The following is a 16,196-nucleotide window of genomic DNA, read 5'->3' on the forward strand; positions in this document are numbered from 1 at the left end:
CCTCAGATCTCAGCCTCCTGAGTAGCTAGGATTACAGGCGTGAGCCACCAGGGCCCAGCCTTCAAAACAATTTTATACCATGATTTTTTTTTTTGATGTGATCACTTTCTCCTTTTGAGAAAAGAAATTTAACATTTACCTAGATCATAACTGCATTAGGTATTTCCTAGACTGATCCAATATTTAAATAAGAGTCTAACACTGAGCTTTTGATAATTTGGCAGTGAATAAGAAACAGTGCTTGTTGGGCACCTGTGGCTCACGCTTGTAATCCTAGCTACTCATGAGGCTGAGATCTAAGGATCACAGGTCAAAGCCAGCCCAGGTAAGGAAAGTCCTTGAGACTCTTATCTCCAATGAACCACCAGAATACCAGAAGTGGTGCTGTGGCTCAAGTAGTAGAGTGCTTGCCTTGAGCTGAAGAGCTCAGGGAAAGCACCCAAGCCCCAGAGTTCAAGCCCCATGACAAAAATAAATAAATAAGCAGTCCTTTAAAAGTGTTTCCTCCAACATTCTATTACTACTTGCCTCACACATCTGCAATGAATTTCAAAGTACTACCAGCCGGAATTTTTGTCAATTACTGTCTCAAAGTTCATCTCAAAGATCTGAATGTTTAACCAGCTTATATCAGTTAGAAATATGCATGTGTCAATACAAAGAGCTACCACAAAAATACTGGGTTAACATCACAACATCTTACTCTTCTACAGTGAAAACCCATTATTGCTTAGTTTTTCTTATAACAGAAAACATCACTTGCTTTTGATAAACACTAACAAAATAGTTCATGCTGAGTATAAAGCAATGGTTCTCAAATTCTTGAGGTCATAAGACCTGTGTGCACTACTTTTAAAGTTCAAAGTCCTCAGCTCAATGAAGGGCCCTAAAAGAGCCAAACAGATCTAATCACCCAGCCTAGGTGCCATAACATACAGCTTAAAACTTTTGGAATATCAAAGTTGGCTGATTTTTGTTGTTCGCTACTGATAAGGGAAAGAACTAATCTTCCCTATGAACAATTCTATTCACTTCCTTCTACGGATACCATCAGGTATTCCGATACCATCAGATATTGGTCAGCACTAAGGCAAATATATATATATATCACTACAAATCTGCCAATGAAATCATTACAAATCTGTCCAAGTTCTTTCAGCTTCAAACAGTCCACACCTAATTCTTTCACCATTCACATCTTCATGGTGAATTCTTCCTCCTTTGTAGCACACTCACCAGAGTTCCTTCAACCATCTGAAGGTAGGTTTTGGCTACTAAAACCTTTAGGATCCACACAAAATCTATGATTGTGATTGTTCCTTTTGTTACTAAAATTTTAAAATCTCACTACTTAACTAAAATTGTATTGCATCTGGTAAGGAATTAAGGACAACTGAATTACAAAATCCTCTAGAAGGCAGGAGATCAATGGTGAGCACCATTAAAGGGAGCACTGTGGCTTAGTGGTTAAGGCACATTGTCTGTATCCAAATGCCACCTGGATTGCTCACCAGCTGTGTCCTCTCCCATACCTTGTCTCACAGCTCTAAGTGTGTTTCTGCATCTGAGCAGTGTGAATAGTACACATACCACCACATAATGTGAGTGTTAAGAAGAAACCCACATGCCTGGCCCATCGATAAGCAGCCAAAAAACATTAGCTCTTCTGGTTGCTATTGTTCTACTAGTTGAATAATGGTGGAAAAGAAGAGATCCCAAAGTCCACTACAATAAGTTTATTAATAAGAATTAGGGCTGCATGCATGAAACCCTGGGTTCCATTCCTTAGTACCACATTCACAGAAGAAAAAAGCCGGAAGTGGCTCTGTGGCTCAAGTGGTAGAGCACTAACCTTGAGCAAAACCAGCTCAGGGACAGTGCCCAGGCTCTGAGTTCAAGCCCCAGGCCTGGCAAAAATTAAAAATAATAATTAGTGTCACAACATAAATATTCCTCCCACAGCCATGACTACTTTATAGCAAGCTCATATTTAAAACAGAACAAAATGAATGGGCAAACCAGTCATTCATCTGGGCTGTTATCATCACAATCCTCTGGTGTGGCTACAAATCCACGTTTACCTAAGAGGTTCTACTCTGATCAAAAGTGTATTCCTGGGGCTGGGAAGGTGGCTCAGCGGTAGAGTGCTTGCCTTGCATGCATGAGGCCCTGGGTTCGATTCCTCAGTACCACATAAGCAGAAAAAGCCGGAAGTGATACTGTGGCTCCAGTGGCAGAGCGCTAGCCTTGAGCTGAAGAGCTGGGGGACAGCGCCCAGACCAAGTTCAGGCCCCATGACCGGCAAAAAAAAAAAAAAAAAAAAGGTGTATTCCTGGGCTGGGATGTAGCTCAGTGGCAAAGCACTTGCCTAGCAAGTATGATGTCCTGGGTTCGATCTTCAATACCAAAAAAGACAAGACAAAAAAAAAAGTGTATTCCTAAGGAAAGAGAAAGGAGGAAGGAGAGAACATACTCTACGAACATCTACCCTACTAAATCAACAAGGAAGATGCTCCACTTTTTGCGGAACAATTACAGAGCCATCCTATGTACCATCGGACATTATGGGTTTCCATTCTGGAATGCAATGCTCCTATCTCTTCCAGGTCGGAGAGCTAGTTCTTAGCGCACCGCTGCATCTAGTCTGCAATGCTTCTATAAAGATGTAGTCCAGTTCGTACTTCCGCATGGAAGATGTTTAAGTTCCAGACTGCCTGGGGATTAAGGGTGAACTCGTGTGAGGTACAGAAGATGGCAGGCAGTGCCGAGAGCTGAAATACCTACCACAAGGTTATGACTGATTCCTTCTCAACTCTGTTCCAATCTGCATCCAAACACACTGGCTTCACTTGCCCTAAACTCCACCCTCAATTTCCTGTACATAATCATTTTATAGACTGTCAATAAATATAGACTAAAAACATCATGAACCCCTGTTATTGAAGGCCATAGACTGATTACCATTTATCCTAAAGTGCTGTCATAAAAACTTGTTCAGAATCTAGATTGCTACTTACATTCAGAGCAAATGCCATAATTCATACATGCCAATATGGAAGTATTTGGAATTCCCATCTCAAGAAAATTAAGAACTTGTATTACTTTGAAATTTTCCACAGTGAATCTGCACTTCCGCTTTAACTGCAACATCTGCACCTTCCTTCCTGCCTGAAATGGCTTTCTTAGGCCAAAAAGAAAATTTTGCTTTCATGAAAGCAAAGGGGTTTCTCCCTCCCCAAGGTCTAGTCCCCTTCCTTGCTCCTCTTAGACAAACATAAATTATCTGTTTGCAAGAGGAAACAAAAAGACAACTGCAAGAAAAGTTCCCTGGCCAGGCAAGGAGGCTGTACTTAGAGGGGATGGATTCACATTAGCCAACACGTGCGGAGGCCACAAAGCAAGGCACAACCGAGACTTTGTCAAAGCTGAAATGGTTCAAAAGTATTTATTTACCTTTGAGGGAAACATCTGGACAGGATATCTCTAAGTTAGGCATATGAAAAGAATGTTTTCATCTTCACTGCCACCATCAGAAACATCTTCCTGAAATGTCAGGGCTGGAAGTTGGGCTGGTTGCAGATACTAGTAGCTCACACCTGTAATCCTAGCTGCTTACCAGACTGAGATCTGAGGACAGCACTTTGAAACCAGTCTGGGCAGGAAAAGTCCATGAGATTCTTATCTACAAGCAGCCACCCAAAAGAAGCTGAAAGTGGAGCTGTGGCTCAAGTTGTAGAATGCTAGGCTTGAGCACAAAAAAGCTGGGGAATAGCACCCAGGTCCTGAGTTCAAGCCCCAAGACTGGCACACACAAAAAAAATGTTAGGACCAATTAGCACCGTGTACATGGGCACAGTATCTCTTAAAGATGAAGCCTATCATGAGACTGTGTCTTGAAAATGACTAGCTAGATACCCAGTGGCTCATACACATTATCCTAGCTACTTAGAAGACTGAGATCTAGAGTATCAGGGTTTGGAGCCAGCCGGGGCAGAAAAGTCTAGGAGACTCATCTCCAATTAACCAGTCATGAGCAAGAAAACTTAGAAAGCATGAGGCCCTGAGTTCAAGCCTCACTACTACAAGCAAAAATAAAAAGGGAAAAGACCCAGCAAGAAATAGGGATATGTGGCTCAAGTAGAATTCCAGTCTAGCAAGCCCGAGGCCTGGAATTTCAACTCTGGTACCACCAATTAACGATAATGATAATATACATGTACAATGAAATAACCATTACTATCTGGAAAATGTAAATGCCTTCAGGAAGAAACTAAAAGATTAAAGGTTTGAACCCTGAAAATAACAAAACACTGTTGAAAGTTAATAATATCCAAATAAGTGGAAAGACCTCGTGTGCGTGTACCAGAAAAGTTAATATTACTACAACAGCAATATTCCTCTAATTGGCCTACAGATTCAATAATTCCTTATTAAAATCCCAGCTGGTTTTTTTTGTTGTTAAGCTACCAACTCACTAAGAAATTCCTACAGAAATAAAAGAAACTGAAAATAGTCAAAGTAATCTTGAGAAAGAACCAAGTTGTAGACTCCCGTTTCTCAATGTCAAAACAGCTCAAAGATACAGTAATCAAAGCAATATGGTACTGGCGTAAGGATATGTGAGCATTTAGGATCACTGGAATTGAATTAAGAGCCACATTCATAGTAAAAATGATTTTGACAAGATCTCAGAACAACTCCTTTAAACAAATGATGCAGGTATAATTAGATGTCTACATACAAAGAAGTGAATCTAAATCCTTGGTTCATGCCAACATACAGAAATTAACTCAAAATTAAAGTTATAAAACTAGAAGACAATGTAGGAGTAAGTCTGTGTGCCTTTAAGATTAGATAATGGTTTCTACCATTAATGATACCACCAGAAGCACAGTGGCAAAAGAAGTAGATAGGTTAGATTTCATCAAAATTACATTTTCATACAAAATTATAATTACAGAATTACAAACTTCATTAAATACCACAAGGATAGGGAAAAGACAATTGCAACACTGAAGAAACTATTTATAAATCACCCATTAAATAGATTTGTATTCAGAATCAAGAATTCATGCACTTCTACAATTAAAAAAACAACAACTAATGTAAACATGAGCACAGAGGATCTGAAAGACATTCCACCAAAGAATTTATAGAACCAGCCAGGGAACACATGGAAAGATACTCGACATCACCGGTCATTAGAGAATTGAGAGTGAAAATCACAGCGAGATACTAGTTCATATCCACAATAGAAAATGGTCAGAACAGGACAGACAGACAAACAAATGAAGAGCAATTGGAGCTTTCATACATTTGATGCTAGCAATGTAATGCCACAGAGTTATCAGATAAGCCATCAAGTATAAACCCTCCTAGGTGTGAAAATATGTATGTGCCAAAGAGAATTAGAAATGTAGATTCTTCCAAATGCTCCTACATGGACATTCATGGCAGCATTACTCCCAATATTTAAAAAGCAGAAGTAATACAAATGCCTATTGATGAATGAACATACAAGACATGATACAGCCATCCATCCAATGAAATACTATGTGGTAATACAATGAAGTACAGCCACATGCTACAGCATGGATGAAGCTTGAAAACACAGTGGGGAAGAAGCATTCACAGAAGGCCGTGTTCTGTAATGTTACATCTCTATGACATGTTCCAAAGTCAAATCCAGAGACAGAAAGCAGAGAGTGCCAGCCAAATGCTAGGAAGGGAAGGGCAAGAGGAAAAACTGCCACTGCTTATAGCAGCTTTTAGAGGAAGTACTTTCTGGGTGTTGAAAGTATCCTAACAGTGGTGATGTTTCATCATTACACCAATATGCTAAAAAAAACAAGGAATTTCATACTTAGGAAAGTATGAGGGGGCTGGGAAGGTGGCTCAGTGGTAGAGTGTTTGCCTTGCATGCCTGAGGCCCTGGGTTCAATTCCTCAGCACCACATAAGAAAAAAGCCAAAGTGGTGCTGTGGCTCAAGTGGTAGAGCGCTAGCCTTGAGCTGAAGAGCTGAAGGACAGCACCCAGGCCCAGAGTTCAGGCCCCATGACCGGACCTCCCCCAAAAAAAAACATACAAAAAAGTTTCAAGCCGGGTGCTGGTGGCTCACGTCTGTAATCCTAGCTACTCAGGAGGCCAAGATCTGAGAATCACGGTTCAAAGCCAGCCCGGGCAGGAAAAGCCATCAAACTCTTATCTCCAATAAACCAGCAGTGGCACTGTGGCTCAAGTGCCAGCCTTGAGGTGAAGAGCTGAGGGACAGCACCCAAGTCCACAGTTCAAGCCCCACCACCGAACAAAAAAAAAACAATTGCAGTATATGAATGGAGGGAAGGAATTGTCCTAAGAGCACAGAAACAGTTCTGCTTCAAACTGTTAACAAAAAAAAAAAAAGAAGAGGAAATAAAATGATTATATTAAGCATTAGTAAGCATTAGTCACTATTCCCTAAGATGCAGTTTTTAAAGTTTCCAGATGATCACAATTACTGGCAAACTCACAAGAGGTATTACAGTAAATTGTTTTGAAAATCAGTGTATCAGTATGTAATACACATTAAAATTGCATAATGGTATGATGATCAGGGTAATCTACCACTGAACACTAAGGGTTCAAGGTTTGAGGTGTACCACTCACTCTAAGAGGCTGGCACATTCTGTCCCAACTAAAAATGGAGAGTTAGGAATACGAACAAACTCAAGGAAAAAAAGGTGAAAAAGTGCAGCAGCAGAGCTCGCTGGACATTGATAAAGGTGAACTATACAACCTGTGGGTGGAGATGGGAGGGAGGCACTGGGAGAGAGTGAGGGAATAGATGACACTGTATGAAAGGAAATGTACTCATTACCTGACTTATGTACATGTAACCCCTCTATACTTCACCTCTATAACAACAATAAAGTAAATTTTAAAAAGAAAAAGAAAGAAGACCAAAAGCTATGCACATACATATGTCACATTTTTCCTTGTGGCTTGATTTAGAATAAGTTAGCAAACCTATTCACCAATGAATGACATACTCATTTTATCCATTACCACTCAAAAGGACCAGAACTCTAGTTCTATAGGTACATGGACGCCATTCATCAAATACACGAAGTATGTTAGGCATAATTTAGAAACCTTTATTTACTCCACTTCATCGAATCTTTACAACACTATGGGGAAGGAATCAGCATCCAACTAACAGAGGAAACAGAAGCATTTATACCATAAATAAAGTAATTGAACCCAATTTAAAATTTTTAGTATAGGTTACAAGCCTCTCTACAGTGAATAGTATATTTCTTTCAAGAGTCAAGTAGATATGAAAACATATTTATTGCACGCAGGCTCAAATGTGGTTAATGAAGTTGCAGACTTAACAAATCTGCCACTACTGGTTAACCTCAACACTGATAGCAACCCAAAATGGCGAACTAGTTCTTTCCTTTTAATGCCTACTTTTCACTTCTGAAAAGACTCCTTCCTATCAGGCAGCTGTGGTTCATGCCTGTAGTTCTAGCTACTCAAAAGGCTGAGAACTGAGGATCATGGTTTGAAGCCAACCTTGGCAGCAAAGTCCATGAGACTCTTATCTCCAATTAACCACCAAAAAGCTGGCAGTGGCGCCATGACTCAAGTGATAGAGCATTCGCCTTGAGCAAAAAAGCTCAGGGACGGCACCCTAGACCCTCAGATCAAGCCCTAGGACCAGCAACAAAAACAACAACAAAAACCTAAAACTACTCTGTTCCAGAGCAGATACGGAAATGTCAAGAGAAAAAAAAGAACAATAATTTATTCTAAGTGTAGCATTTGCACTTAAAATACACACATATGCTTTTCAGAAGGGAAGAGCTAAACAGCACTACTGAGTTACTGTGCATTATTCGGGATACTGAAAAACAGTAATGAGTAATGTTCAGACGGTAACTTGACAGAAGCAGAAAGAAATAAAGTCAACAGTACTTACTTTCCCCTCCATGAATGTTTCGTTGTGTAGAAACAAGCCAAATCCTTATTTTCCCTAATTATGTTCATTTTGTGCTGAAACCTGGAAAATAAAAAATGTGGGTCTAGTTTATACAGTGTCATAGTTGCTCAATTTTTTTCCTGTCACACCACAAATAATTCTCATCCTCTCCCTCTCTTCCCCTCCCTCCTGTTTCTGTGTCTCTTTCTCTCACTCTCTCACACTCTCTTTCACACACACACACACACACAACCTGCAAGACCATCTGTTCACTGCCTCCTGGACATAAGCACCATACTGTGATTGTCCCTCAATCACGTCTCTTCTTCAGCATCCTGGGCTGCCTAAGAAGCAGAACTGCTCTCAGTCAGCAGCCTCTGAGCGTGGAAAGTAGTAAGAAATGCCAGATGAAAGCATCTCCCAGCGCCCAACAACACTGAAGAACGTTTGCCAGAGATATCAAAATTAATTCTAGGTTTCTGCTGAGTCGCTTGCTGGCAAGATCGCTGTCACTGTTATGTTTCAGAAGGGTAAGTAACGATTTACAAATAATAATTTCCCCATTATGGAAGTCATGCATGCGCAGAGTAAGAAATGTAAAATATTTGCGCAGATCGATACCTTCTTATATGTCTAATCCACACTTCAGTCACACTTCCAGCCATTTTGGATTTAGCTATTTTTCAGAGAAGGTCTCAGAGTTTTTGTCCAGGGCCAATCTTAGACCAGGACCCATACACATCTCATCCAACTGGGATCATAGACTTGCACCACCATGTCCGTGTTATTTGTTGAGATGCTGTCTTGGTGAACTTTCTGACTGGACTGGCCCCCAAATCATGATCTTCCACACCTTTGCTTCCTAGGTGGCTGGGATTATAGATGTGAGCTACTGCATCTTGCCCCTCTACATATTTTTAATAAGCCCTAAAAGTGGTTTAGATATCACTGCTTATCAACAAAATCCCCTAAGCCACCATTAATTCCCATGATCCATAGTGGCAAATCTTGTTGAATTTCTAGTATTGAGAAGCTCAAACATCAAGCAGGTAAAATAGCTAGAGAGAAACAAAAACCCATGTAAATTGTGGGATGAGCTCTTGGTAGTTAGCTGTGTTGTTGGGCTTTGCCATTGCCCATTGTTAGAGGCTATTTACATTACCACTCATCACTTAAATTTCAGTCTCCTTCAAACCCGTGATGGAACCCCATTTCAAATTCTCAAGGACTTACACTGCTTACTTGGATGAGAAAAACCTCAAGTTCACAGGCCCTTTATTTCATTGAAGGCATCTCCAAATATTTCAAGTCAGCCTTACTTGTTTTCCATTCTATATCCTAATATTACATCACCAGAGCTATCTTTGTTTTTGCGACTTCTCGGGTGGTTCTTTTAATAGAATTGTACGAGGGTTAAAAAAAAAAAAAAAGCCCAATTTGGGAAGGTGTGGGAGCAAACACCTGTAGTCCCAGCTAAAGAACAGCCTAAGGCAGAAGGACCAAGAGTTTCAGGTCAGCTTCTGCTATGTAGCAAGACCTTATCACGTAAGTTTTTATGTATGTTTTAAAAGAGGTGGGAATGTAGCTCTGTGGTACAGTGCTTAGCTCGACTGCAGAAGGCACTGGGTTCAATCCTTGAGAACACATACACACACACAGTAAAATCCAGGGCAATGGGCATCTTGGCTAGAGTCCCCTTGTGCAATTCACTCCACTGTTTCTTGCTTTCTAGTAAGTGTCTTAACAGTCTTTATTACTGGCAGTAATGCTGGCATCCACTTAAAATCATTTATGAATAAAATCAGGATGATCTAGGACAATGCATGAATCTGACACAATATCTCAAGACTGGAAGGCCCACTGAGCAGGAGCCGACATCAGACTGACAACTGAACACAACAGGAAGGCAGAGCTTCGGGCAGCCTACAGTCACCAAATGAGCAGAAGAATCTGCCCGCTCAGCAAGATTAAGTATGTGCACAAGGCTTGGGTTAGATGAAACTCAGAACACTCATGTAGCCATGGATGAATGAATACACACAGAAAACTGGAATTGAACAAGGATATTCTGTCTACGGCACTTACTTTATACACTCAGCTGCAAGTGACTTTGATGCAAATGTAACCACTTGGGAGACAGAGTAAGATAACTAATTTCTCACTTGGTCTCTTAAGAATAGAATTTACTCTGCTCATAATTAGCTCTGCTCTCAAGTAAAGAATTAAAAACATGGGGCTGGGAAGGTGGCTCAGTGGTAGAGCGCTTGCCTTGCATGCCTGAGGCCCCGGGTTTGATACATAAGAAAAAAGAAAAATGCTGGAAGTGGCGCTGTGGCTCAAGTGGTAGAGTGCTAGCCTTGAGCTGAAGAGCTGAGGGACAGCGCCCAGGCCCAGAGTGCAGGCCCCACGACCGGACCCAAAAAAAAAAAAAAAAAAGAATTAAAAATATGAGCTGGTCTTGAAATGGGAAGATACAAAGATTGCTGAGTAGATACAAAGTAAACACACCTGTCTTACAGCAAATATTGTTTAAATGTTAGTGTGAAAGTCTTGGAGGTAGGAGTATGTGTGCCTCCTGGAAAGTTCTTTTAACTTGGCGGTAGGTGAAATTATTTTATATGTTTAAGGAAAACTAAGTTTGTTTTGTTTTTGGCAACACTGGAGACTGAAATCAGGGCTTCTGTGCTTGCTGGGCAAGTGCTCTAACAGTTAAATCACACCTCCACACCTCCATCTTGCTTTTTTTTAAATTAAGTTTGTTGTTCAGATAGGGTCTTCTGCTTTTTGCTCCTGCTGGCCTTGGATCAGTATCTTCCTCCTGCTTGCCTTGATCTCCCAAGGAATTATAGACATTCTCCACCACATCTGGCTTCTTTTTGAGATAGCATCTCAGTCAATTCTTGCCACAGCTGGCCTAAAACTGCAATTCTCCTATCTCCACTTCCTAAGTGACTAGGGACTACAGGCATGCACCACTAGGGAAGTACTGACTTTGCTTTGTCTGGTCAAACTCTCCTGCAGTGGAAAAATGTTATTTACCTACTACACTGTGAAGCCGCATCTAAAAATCTGGCAGACACACTCATATGATGGGAAAAATTTATGAAGCACTTCCTTGTACAGCTACATCTCAAGAAAATACAGGAGGAAGAACTATTTCTGTGGTAAAGACTGAGAATAACATGCTGGGTGCTGGTGGCTCACACCCGTCTTCCTAGCTACTCAGGAGGCTGAGATCTGAGGATCACGGTTCAAAGCCAGCCCAGGTCAGAAAGTTCGTGAGACTCTTATCTCCAACAAACCACCAGAAACCTGGAAGTGGCGCTGTGGCTCAAGTGGTAGAGCGCTCACCTTGAGCTGGTAAGAGTTCAGGGACAGCGCCCAGGCCCTGAGTTCAAGCCTTATGACCAACCAAAAAAAGTTACACTTAAACTGTTTTAAATCGGATGTACTGTGTACAGGAAGCACAGGAGAACTTTAACCCTCCTTTCAGGTGGTAGTTTTGTTACTAAAGATAGGGTTTCAGTATGTAATCCAGGCTGGACTCCTGAGCTCAAATACTCCTCTTGGCTCAGTCTCCAAAGCAGCCGGTACTACAGGAGTGCACTCACGCATTCATTATAAATTTCTTTACTAGTTTACTATCTAGCAATAAACAAACTGGGGCCTGAACACAAGCAGGCCTTCAAACCTGCTTGGTGATTTGACCACTTGAGCCATGCCTCCAGTCCAACATTTTACTAGTTAGAGATGGGAGTCTCTCAGACTTTTTTTTTTCTCAGACTTTTCTTGGCCATGCTGGCTTCAAACCAAGATCCTGTGATCCCAGCCTCCTGAATAGCCAGAATTACACCCAAGTCACTGTCACACAGCTCACTTTTTAATTTTTGTTCTAACATATGTTTCAAATACAGGTGGAAGTAGTATATCCTTCTAATGAACAACAAATTAATGCATGTACAATTCTTAAAATAATCATCAACTGACCACAAATTAAGGTTTCAATACACCCTGGCTTAGGCTCCTCAACTTGTTTAAGAATTTGAACTCAGAGCAAGAAAATAAGAAAACCAGTGGTAATAGCAACTTGGAGGCTGGGAAGGTGGTAGAGTGCTTGCTTTGCATGTATAAGACCCAGGGTTCCATTCCTCAGCACCACGTAGGCAGAAAAAGCTGGAAGCGGAGCTGTGGCTCAAGTGGTTGAGCGCTAGCCTTGAGCTAAAGAGCTGAGGGAGAGCACCCAGGCCCAGAGTTCAAGAACCATGACCAACCAAAAAAAATATAAACTTAGAACTAAAAAAGCTTCTCCAAATAACTACCTAGAATATACAATATTAGAGCCCTTCTACTGACTGCCAGATCAAAATGAACTTTTAACCAAGTAATGGTGGGTCACACTAGTCATCCTAGCTAAGGAGGCTGAGATCTGAGGGTCATGTTTCAAAGCCAGCCAGGACAGTAAAATCCATAAGACTCTTATTTCTAAGTAACTATGAAAAGCCAGAAGTGGAGGTATGGCTGAAGTGATAGAATGCTAGCCTTGCACAAAGAGGAGAGATAGAAAGAGAAAGGGGAGGAAGAGGAGGGACTCTAAAGTATTTCTTCTAGCTGGGTGCCACTGGTTCATCCTAGCTACTTGGGAAGCTGAGATCTGAGGATCACTGAAGCCAGCCCAGACAGGAAAGTCCATGAAATTCTCATCTCCAATGAAGCACCAGAAAACCAGAAGTGGTTCTGTGGCTCAAGTGGTAGACCACTAGCCTTGAGCTGAAGAGCTGAAGGACAGCACCCAGGCCCAGAGTTCAAGCCCCATGACCAACAACAACAACAAAAAAATGTCCTTTATTGCCAAATATTACAGTGAACACTTGCGGCCAAAAGCTAGTAGTAGCAATCAAAATTGTGTCTCTTACTCAGGAGGCTGAGATCTGAGGATCACCGTTCAAAGCCAGCCCATCCAGGAAAGTCTATGAGATTCTTATCTCCAATTAACTACCAGAAAACCAGAAGTGGCTCAAGTGGTAGAGCACTCACCTTGAGATGAAGAGCTGAGGGACATTGCCCAGGCCGAGTCCAAGCCCCATGACCGACCAAAAAACAAAAAAGGTGTCTCTGTTTTCCTGCATAGCCTCTTTTCGACTTTGCACATTTTAAGTACTTAATTTACTAATCTTTAGTACATCAGTCAGAGAAGCAATGGGAAGTACATGCAACAAAAACTACCAATTCACCTGTACAAATATAACTAACTGAGGAATGGAACCAAATTAAAACACACCTTTTTCTTTCAACTCCATAGTATCTGTTAAGAACTAGATTCAGCTACCAGCCTTTTTCCAAGAAAGTTACTATTATTACAGTCTACTAGGACAATTAGCTTCCATCTATATGTGGATAAAGCTAAACTGTTGCAAATAACTCATGCTTTCTTCCCAATTCCATAAATGTTTTTCACTAATGACATTTGTTTATTTTGTCTACTTACTTTTTAGGTTAAGTACTTGTTTCTAACTAAACTTATTAACATTATATATGATGTTTTATTTATATATATATATGATGAACATCTTTTATTCATTATTGCTACGTTAAAAAGAAGTATCCACAGCCTCTCAGTGGACTATAAATGCTGGTATTTTCCATGAACTGGATGAACTCTAGCTTTAAGGTTCTTTACATTCCTATTTCTTAAGAAGGCTCGGATTCTTTTTTCCTCCCTAATGTGTTCTGCTTCCTGTTTTCAAAGGAGTATAAATGCAATGTTTTCCAAACAAGGACTTATGCTTCCTGAATACATCATGATATTAATAGCCCAAATCACTTTGGACCAACAATGACTGAAATACTGTTTCACATGATATTTTAAATAAAAAATTAACAAGATTTTAATGTTACAAGCAAAATTAAATCAAACAATGAAGCAAATTTCCCAGAAACTCCAGAACTGTTGAATCCAGATTTTTCAGGATACTGAATTTCTGACCATGCAGTTTCTATAAATTCCCTTTTTGCAAATACTCACAGACTTGCAGATTACTGGTAATATACTAAAGAATCTGACCACAGTGAGCAGTTTCCTGACACCCTATGGACGGTAGGTTCAAACCTACAAATCTATCAGGTTTATAAAGTGAGGGAGAAAATACTGTTAACTGCCCCCCCACCCACCAAAAAAAAAAGACAATCATTAGGAAGAGATCCTGAAGAGAGATTCTGATCTTTAACCACTTTTCGAACACAAGTCACCCAAAAGGTTCAAACTAATTCTGGTGTATAAAGTCCTTCACAGAAGATGCTAAAGTGTCAGTTAAGGTCCTGCATGGAGGGGGAAGAGGATACAAGGAAAAATAAAATGGGAAAGGCAGAGAGAAAGAAGGGAGAAATCATCCCCGTGGGGGAAGACCACCTCTGTTAGGTGGAGACCACTGCTATGCTAGGGGGAGATTTTATCCGTATTCTTTATCCCCCCCATCCCCCCCACACCAATAAAAAGTTCTCCAAACGAGTGGCAAGCTGCACACCCTACAGCTGGGGGACTTTGTCTGTTTTAAACAGATGTCACTTTCGAGTGTAGTTAAGTCTCCAACATGCCTTTAACAGCCAGCCAGCAGGTCTGTTGGGTTGTACTTCAACCAACCCCCACTCAGAGATGAAATCACCAGCCAAGGAAAGGCTACTGTATTAAAAAAAAAAAAAAAAACAACTTCCTTGCAAAAAGAAGCCTGGGGGTTGGAGGGGTGGAGAAGGACAGGAGAACTCGATTTGGAGGAGAGAAAGAGAGAGAAAGAAGAGGGGGAGAGAGGGAGGGGGGGAAGGGAGAAAGGGAAGAGAGAGAGGAGAGGAAGGGGCAAGGGGAGGGAGGGAGGGAGGGAAGGAGGGAGTGGGGGAAGAGAGAGGGAGAAGGAGAGGGGGAGAGGGGGGGAGAGAGACAGAGAGAGACTGGAGAAGAGACGACACAGCTGTTCTTCATTTCCTAGCAAAACGAAACAAAGCTGAGCAAAGAAAAGTCAAAGTCTAAGCCGGACACAGGGGTGGGAGGGGGAGGAGGGGAAGGAAGACAGGAAGGATAGGCTGACCTAAGGAAACCAGAGTTGCCGGCATATCCTGGAAGGAAGGATGGGAATCCCGAGGGTGGAGCCCACGGGAGGAACGTGGGGTGGGGTGTGCGTGTGTGTGGAATGAGGAGGTGCAGAGGGGGACAGTGATGGGTTGGAAGGGAGAAAAACAACAACAGCGTGAAGGAGAGAGAGAATAGCAGGGCTGGTCTGTGTGAGAGAGGGAGAGAGAGAGAGGGGAGAGAATGGCAGGGATGGGGGGGAGATTAGTAGGGCTGTGTGTGAGTGTCAGTGAGAGAGAATAGCAGTGCTGTGTGAGAGAAAGTGAGAGAGAGACAGAGAGAGAACCTCAGCGCTGTGTAAGTGTGCAAGAATAGCAGGGCTGTGTGTGTGAGTGAGGAGATTAGCAGGGTCGTGAGTGTGTGAGAGAGAGGGAAGAGAATAGCAGGGCTGTGTGTGTCTGAGAGAAAGTGAGAGAGACAGACAGACAGACAGAGAAATTAGCAGGGCTGTGTGTGTAAAAGAAAACGAGAGTGGGAGAGACTAGCGAGGCTGTGTGTATGTAAGACAGACAGACAGACAGAGAAAACGAGAGTGGGAGAGACTAGAGAGGCTGTGTGTGTGAGAGAGAGAGAGACCGACAGACAGTCAGACAGAGAAAACGAGAGTGAGAGAGACTAGCGAGGCTGTGTGTGTGAGAGAGAGACCGACAGACAGTCAGACAGACAGACAGAGAAAACGAGAGTGAGAGAGACTAGCGAGGCTGTGTGTGTGAGAGAGAGAGAGAGACCGACAGACAGACAGACAAAACGAGAGTGGGAGAGACTAGCGAGGCTGTGTGTGAGACAGACAGACAGAGAAAACGACAGTGGGAGAGACTAGCGAGGCTGTGTGTGTGTGAGAGACCGACCGACAGACAGACAGAGAAAACGAGAGTGAGAGAGACCGACCGACAGACAGACAGAGAAAACGAGAGTGGGAGAGACTAGCGAGGCTGTGTGTGTGTGTGGGAGAGACTAGCGAGGCTGTGTGTGTGAGAGACAGACAGACAGACAGACCTCAGCAGGTATGCACAGGGACCGTGCCCAGGGCAGATGTCCCCGGGGCCGAGGCCGGCGCCCCGGCCGCGGGGTGGACGGCGACCCGGTTCCCCCTCGGCGCGGCCTAGCCGGGGTCC

At 42.2% G+C, this 16,196-nt stretch overlaps 1 protein-coding gene across 1 annotated transcript in view; it reads right to left on the minus strand.

Annotated features, from left to right (window-relative positions):
• Positions 1-16,196, minus strand: part of Dnajc13 (DnaJ (Hsp40) homolog, subfamily C, member 13) — a 90,436-nt gene that overhangs the window by 73,891 nt on the left and 349 nt on the right. Inside the window, exon 2 of the mRNA XM_013028037.1 lies at positions 7,965-8,045. Within this exon, the coding sequence (XP_012883491.1) occupies positions 7,965-8,032 (68 nt within the window). The 5' untranslated portion in view covers positions 8,033-8,045. The remainder of the gene's footprint in view (positions 1-7,964; positions 8,046-16,196) is intronic.

This window comes from Dipodomys ordii, unplaced genomic scaffold (assembly GCF_000151885.1).
Source record: "Dipodomys ordii isolate 6190 unplaced genomic scaffold, Dord_2.0 Scaffold107, whole genome shotgun sequence".
NCBI lineage: Eukaryota > Metazoa > Chordata > Mammalia > Rodentia > Heteromyidae > Dipodomys > Dipodomys ordii.